The sequence below is a fragment of the Portunus trituberculatus genome, chromosome 47 (assembly GCF_017591435.1).
Source record: "Portunus trituberculatus isolate SZX2019 chromosome 47, ASM1759143v1, whole genome shotgun sequence".
NCBI classification, from domain to species: Eukaryota; Metazoa; Arthropoda; class Malacostraca; order Decapoda; family Portunidae; genus Portunus; species Portunus trituberculatus.
Window position 1 is genome coordinate 30,496,412 of NC_059301.1, and position 7,500 is coordinate 30,503,911.

General features: G+C 42.5%; 2 protein-coding genes across 2 annotated transcripts in view; both read right to left on the reverse strand.

Moving 5' to 3' along the window:
* Positions 1–948, reverse strand: part of LOC123498188 (glutamate receptor-like) — an 8,326-nt gene extending 7,378 nt beyond the window's left edge. Inside the window, exons 1-3 of the mRNA XM_045245353.1 lie at positions 937–948; positions 614–839; positions 1–93 (exon numbers count right to left, since the gene is read on the reverse strand). The exon at positions 1–93 is cut by the window's left edge and continues 100 nt beyond it. Of these exons, the coding sequence (XP_045101288.1) occupies positions 1–93; positions 614–839; positions 937–948 (331 nt within the window). The remainder of the gene's footprint in view (positions 94–613; positions 840–936) is intronic.
* A 2,947-nt stretch (positions 949–3,895) lies between these two features.
* LOC123498189 (glutamate receptor U1-like) overlaps positions 3,896–7,500 on the reverse strand; it is a 6,493-nt gene continuing 2,888 nt past the window's right edge. The window contains exons 6-10 of the mRNA XM_045245354.1: positions 6,417–6,752; positions 6,017–6,251; positions 5,533–5,710; positions 5,309–5,408; positions 3,896–4,822 (exon numbers count right to left, since the gene is read on the reverse strand). Coding sequence (XP_045101289.1) covers positions 4,660–4,822; positions 5,309–5,408; positions 5,533–5,710; positions 6,017–6,251; positions 6,417–6,752 — 1,012 coding nt within the window. The 3' untranslated portion in view covers positions 3,896–4,659. The remainder of the gene's footprint in view (positions 4,823–5,308; positions 5,409–5,532; positions 5,711–6,016; positions 6,252–6,416; positions 6,753–7,500) is intronic.

The following is a 7,500-nucleotide window of genomic DNA, read 5'->3' on the forward strand; positions in this document are numbered from 1 at the left end:
GCAGCACCATCCACCCAGTAGCCCTGGAACAGCGGCGATCTGTTTGGCCGTGACCTTTTTTCAAAAGCATACAGAGGAGTAGACAGTCACATGCTGGTCATGGGAAAAGCAAAGTAAATGAGAGGCTCGTATGTGTACAACAGAGCTTCCACACAGACACACACACACACACACACACACACACACACACACACACACACACACACACACACACACACACACACACACACACACACACACACACACACACACACACACACACACACACACACACACACACACACACACACACACACACACACACACACACACACACACAAGCCAGAGGACCGGGGTTCGATTCCCCGGCCTGGGAATCGAATCCCGATCGGGTGGGTGTGTCTCCTTTCACGTGTAGCTCCTGTTCACCTAGCAGTGAGTAGGTACGGGATGTAAATCGAGGAGTTGTGACCTTGTTGTCCCGGTGTGTGGTGTGTGCCTGGTCTCAGGCCTATCCGAAGATCGGAAATAATGAGCTCTGAGCTCGTTCCGTAGGGTAACGTCTGGCTGTCTTGTCAGAGACTGCAGCAGATCAAACAGTGAAACACACACACACACACACACACACACACACACCTGGCATTTCCCGCCGCGACATCCACCACCAGCAGGAGGGAGCTGGTGAGGGCTAGAGTCTGGTGGAGCGGGTAAAGGCTGTGCGGGACGCGGCGGCTCACCACAATGAGCCTCGTGGCCCACACCAGCAGGCGACCCTCACGGGCTTGTTGGGCAAATGCAGCCAGGAAGACTGGGTCGTCACTCACCACCACCACCACGACCATCCACGACGCCATCCGCACCTGCCCGCGACCACACGGCCAAGAACACAAGGTGGTAAGGAAGTAGACGTCATGTTGCTAATACCAATATCATAATTACGGATACTATTAGCAGCACCTCCACCGTCATCATGACAGCAAGGACAACTGTTACGACAGGAGCACACTAGCCTTACACAGAGTCTTACCTGGCGGGCATGTGTAACAACCACCTTAGAGAGCCGCGACCCATTCCTGGCAGCTTCAAATAGCACAACGCTCCGCGAGACCCCAATGAATGTTTTTATTTCAGACTGGAATAATAATTTTTTTTTAATTCATCAAGAGTATCTACGAAAATGCATTTAATGTTTTCTTATTAATGAAGGACGGACAAAAGCGCAAAGTCTCACCAACAAACTGTTTTCTGCAATAATGACCAGTGACGAGTCGCTTTCTGATGATGCCAACAGAACGTCTCTCACGGCCGCAGCCGCGTCAGCATCCCAGCCGGCCTCCAAGGCTGTGTGTAAGTGATAACACGACCATTATTGTGACATATGGCAGTTATTGAAGTAATGACACGTGTGGTCAAGGGAAAATGTCACATTAAAACGCTATCTAGTTTTCATGGGAAAAATCTTTACCTAAACCATGTGTTTATGAAAAACTGCTACTAGGCAAATAATGTAAACCTACCCGAATTGCCCTCCAGCAAGACCACGAATACCAACACGACCCAAGATACGGAAGACGACCAAATGCAGAAGGGACCCGAGAATTCCATAGCGTGGCTGGCGAAGAGGACAAAAGAACTGCTTACCGACATCAGCTATCCGACCATTGCACAACACTACATGATATCTGCCGCAATGCTGCTGCGAATCAAATCTTGCAGAGGAAAATCTTCATGTCAGTTGAAGTTTATTTCAAGTTTTGTATAAAGCAATTCAATATTCGGATCTATTTAATTCAATGCATTCTTATGCATTGGTAACACTCTTCCCAAAGCTCAGCCACCTTCTTCTTTCACTTTTCTTTTTATCTTTCCACTCTGATATTGAAGTATTTCATCAACAAATGTAAACAGTCTCTGATAAACAATAATATATATATATATATATATATATATATATATATATATATATATATATATATATATATATATATATATATATATATATATATATATATATATACACACACACACACACACACACACACACACACACACACACACACACACACACACACACTTTCAAGAAGCTAATAACATTTTCGTTCTTAAAAAAAAGGCTTACCAAGCGCGAATCAGATCACTATTCAACAATATTTCCTCCAAGAGGACAATTCACGATGGAGGTGATACAGCATCAATAATTTCATCTAAATGTGGAACAAATTCATCCGTCCGGCGAAACATAAGGAACCTCGTTTAAGGGATTAAATAGTAAATTTAAGAAATATGTTCATACATTTATTTATTCATATAATTTCGCTGTGAGTGGTAATAATCCTGAAAGCATCGCATCGTAATTCCTGCTAATATAGTTCGGCGGGGACTCTATTACGGCATTCAGCCACGGGAGGAAAAGTGTTTTGTGAGCAACGGAGAGATTCCGTTCCGTCATAACTTGAGTGACATTCTTATCAGTATCTGCAACCATAGTTCGGCAGAAGCCCTGATCTTGAACTTGACCACGGAGGCGTCCTTGTTGCTCCCATCGGGACACCCAGCGCCTCACTGTGTGTAAACTTCTGCCGGACCGCCGTGCAATTGCCCTCAGAGAGAGACCAGCAGAACGCAGCCACAAAAATCTCAGCCTTTCGTATAAACACGTTTCCTTTCGAAGACGAGAGGCCATTTCCTTTACTTGCTTCTACAGATATTTGTTCTACAGATATATTGTTCCTAAAAGCATTATATAAAATTGATATTTGCCACATATAAGCGCGGATCACCTCTATCACCTGCTGCTGGAAGCCTCCCTGCAGGCCGGTACCGTTACCAAGGAAAGACCGAGGCGCAGAGATGTGGTGTGAAGGAGCGGCTCTGTCCACAGCAGGAGACAGGAAGGACCCAAGTGAGTCTCGACATGCAGCGACACCGTCTTATATGATGCAGCACCGCCTACACCCTGCAGAATGTCACAGTCACTGACAGCTGCTGCTAAGATAACCTTTCAATCTGAATCGGCACTGAAATGTTTAAGTGTTATATATACACTAAAAAAAAAAAAAAAAAAAAAAAAAGCCTAGTGCACAACCAATATTTTTATACAGAAGGAAAAGAGAGAGAGAGAGAGAGAGAGAGAGAGAGAGAGAGAAAGTAATAATGATACATAATGATATTTCGGTTTATTCACATTGCACCCTTACAGCCGAAAATTCACATATTACTGCATTCTTATATATTAGCAGACATACATATCACTGAAATAAGCACTCAACTTCATGGAAGTATATGACAATTCGATAATGGGACTGCCAGATAGCGCCATATCAAATTAGTAGACCAGGCCCTCGATGGTCAGGCCACCCCGTATGTATTTTTCTATTCAAAATTTGTTTCTCCTACTTGACAGTGAGTAACAACTTCAGACTTTTTCCAGGTACCTAATAACTGCCACGTGAACAGGGGTTACAATGCAAAGAAAATCTGACATTAAATTCTTGGCCCTCCCAGTTGTCAGTAGGACGTGCTTACCATTGAGCTGCTATGCCGTGTGTGTGTGTGTGTGTGTGTGTGTGTGTGTGTGTAATTCACCACGGTCGCTTCCTGGTCACCCAGCCAGTCTTCCCCATTACAGAGTGAGCTCAGGGCTCAGAGACCGATCTTCGGGTAGGACTGAGACCATAACACACTCCACACACCGGGAAAGCGAGGCCACAACTTCTCAAGTTACATCCCGTACCTATTTACTGTTAGGTGAACAGGGGCTACACATTAAGAGGATTGCCCATTTGCCTCGCCGCTTCCCGAGACTCGAGCCCGAGTCCTCTCGATTGTGAGTCGAGCGTGCTAGCCATTACACTACGCGGTGTGTGTGTGTGTGTGTGTGTGTGTGTGTGTGTGTGTGTGTGTTTCATTCGGTGGCAATGTAATAACAGATATAACAGCTTATGAAACACATCTCTTTTTACCGCTTTTATTCGAGTGACATAAAGCGAATGTTTGTCAAGGAAGCATTTCATTCTGAAAACGAATCCGAAAATAATAGAATAATTAAGGCATGAACGACCTTATGACAAACTTAATGTAATAATTGATTGGTGGAGCTTAAACAACTATAGAATAAAAGTGAGAGCAACTAATATGAAATATATTTTTGTATTCTTTTGCTTAAAGGATGAAGGCTTTCCTTATAATGTATTTACATTGTAATAGTCATCTCCAAGTTATCCTTAAGAGAAGATTATAGCAAAAGATGAGAACAAGAATTATAGCAAGAATCATGGCTACAATTAATGTTTATAGTTCTAGTTATAATTACATTTTAGTCAGTGACGCAAGACGCAACAAACACCACCTCCACGCTAAGAAAGAGGAGACCCACCGCCAGGCCTCCCGCCAGAACCACCACCATGGCCTGCATGTTATACGTATTGTTAGTCTTCACATGTATTGGACGTTACTGATGCAATTAAAGTGAAAGCTTAATTTTCTCACCAATACGCCTCTGTGTTACACAATAATGTATATATAATTCTATGAAAAATTAACATATTTAATTCATCTAAATTCATTTATCAATATATGTCAAAATCATATATGGAGGAGAAAATAAGGGTGAAGTAGAAGTTCAAACATGCACAATGTCCATATCTAGAGCTGGTTGAGGTACAGCAAGATCCTTGCCAATTACTGCCAGACACACAAAAATTTCCCTACCCAGCACTGCCTGAGGGAGAGAGACGAACTGATGATGGTGGTCTTTGTTTTTACTCGCTCACATGCACTGTAATTCGCGATTCCCTCGTTGTTCCAGTAGTTATAAAGACCAGCCTCGGTCATTGACGTTATTCTGCAATGACGAAACACTTAGTAAACTTTTTGGGGAAAAGACTGGCATTATTGTTTGTGTGAAAAAATAAATAAAAAAGAAAAGAAAAATCAAGCTCCGTTTTTCTTGGAAATGAGGTTTTAGTTATGCGTTCCATGATTCGCCTAATGTCGTCGATCTTGTCGTCAGGGGTTACCAGATAACCTTGTCCACGATAACTAGTCGCTGAGGTCGTCGTCAGTCGTCGTTGCCAGGAGGCAAATAGTGGTAAGAATTATCTTGTACAATTTTTCGACAATTTTGCCTCCAGCTTACGATAGTTGTAATATCATCCTTAGTATGTAAATGCTTTAAACATCTAAATTCTCAGCATCCTTCAAATCATTCACACATAGTCTACACAGATCATTAATAATACTACGTACATAGTATTCTTTAATGCCTTTGTAAGAAAAATACCTGAAGCACCGAATATTTCACTCTTATTACCTAAAGTTTGTTCCTCACCGTGCGTTCAGAGATGGGATGATGGGACTGTCTTTCTGGCCAATCATAGCAACGGGATGGGCCATAATATTTTCCTGCCCAATGTAGAAGTCACATCTTCCTAGAAAAGACCAAAACCCGCTTTACCACATTCATTCACCACATTTACATCAACTTCTCTAACATTCCTTTAGGAAACCTTCCATTTTCTATTTGTGGTGTGTGTAAAATTACCTCTTACTCACCTGTAAGAGAAAAATGCCTGCTGCTGGTAGCTCTCGTTATCCTCACGTAGTCTATGATTGCTATTCTTTGATTTATAACCTTGTCAAGAATGGCACCATACTCGATTAAAGGTAACACCAACAGGCGCCCTTGCTCCTCACTCGCCTTCACTTCACTAAAGATCCCAGACGTAGCGTCCTGTCTTAAACAAATCTTTCATGCACATACATTCATATTAGAAATATTATTTGTCACAAAATCATCACAAACTTCATATTAACTGATCATCATATGGTGGGAGAGAGAGAGAGAGAGAGAGAGAGAGAGAGAGAGAGAGAGAGAGAGAGAGAGAGAGAGAGAGAGAGAGAGAGAGAGAGAGTGTGTGTGTGTGTGTGTGTGTGTGTGTGTGTGTGTGTGTGTGTGTGTGTGTGTGTGTGTGTGTGTGTGTGTGTGTGTGTGTGTGTGTGTGTGTGTGTGTGTGTGTGTGTGTGTGTATTTACGTACCATAACAGACTGAATGGGTGCTCCCTGCTTGTGCCAGACCATGACCACCGAAGGGTCGTCCACCACGTCCCTGAGGGTCTGGTAGGGCTGGGGCAGGTGTCTCACGGCCAGCAGCGACATAAGGTTGCCCTCGTAGCTCCGCGTCAGCACCATGGTCATCAGCATCCACACGCCCAGCACCACGCGCTGCCACCACCACCCGCCACCACCCACCCACACGGCTAGCAGCGTTAGAGATTACACGTAAGATGCTGCCATGTACACTGATTTATTTACATCGATTCGATTTGAAATGTAAAAATTATATCTGACTAAGGATGCAAAAGTGTATGATTGAATATGGATGCATCTTAATGATAAAAAAAAGTTATTCAAATTAGCGTGATATTGTTATATTAACCTTGGAAACTCACACTGCCGTAACATTATGCCGACAAAATGTAGGTTTATTGTACTTAAGTTTCCCATGCTACCCAGATCTTTCCACGAAAATTTAGTGAAGAGGAAAATAGAGCCAGCAGACAAAAACAGAACCAATAGTAGCAGCACGATCCACACCCAAGGAGTGAGGGGCAACAGGAAGCCCCAAGGATCTACCTCAGGACTCCCTCGACCAGTGAAAACTTTGACGTCCACGAAAGAAACTGGCCAAGTGAAATCGACTGCCTCATAGCGAGCGGCGTTGATCCCGAAAGGTCCCAGGCCAAAGTGTACTTCCTGAAGAACGACATTTTCCCTTCAGTATGAGATTGTTCTCCTCTACTCATGTTCCCCCTCTTTCCTTCCACTTCCTTTCCCTCACTCACGCTGTTGCTTCCTGTCAACTCCCACCACCACCTCTGGATTTCTCAGCAATATCAATCAACTTGTATGTATGTGTGTATGTAGGTATGCATGTAGTATGTATGTGTGTGTATATGTATGCTTATTTATTTGTTTGTATAAATGCATGTCTCTCTCTCTCTCTCTCTCTCTCTCTCTCTCTCTCTCTCTCTCTCTCTCTCTCTCTCTCTCTCTCTCTCTCTCTCTCTCTCTCTCTCTCTCTCTCTCTCTCTCTCTCTCTCTCTCTCTCTCTATATATATATATATATATATATATATATATATATATATATATATATATATATATATATATATATATGATACACTACAGTATTGTATTACCATTTTTTCAATACTCATAAACTCCTAGAGTGGTCAGAATGGAAAAAACCATTATGTGGTGCTCATTACCAAAATGGCGAAAGTGAAAGCCGAGGCAACAATAGATCCAATACAGATTCCCACACGAGCCTTATTAGTAGATATCTAACAAGTTACCATAATAACAAGTATGCAATATATTTTAATATATTTAAATTTCAATGTATTAAAAGAATAACTGAAAACTATATTAATGTATTTCTTTGGAAGGTGATCTATTTACGAAATAGGACGGCGGGTCATTCCATTCATAACACTGGAAACTGGACACGATCAGGAAG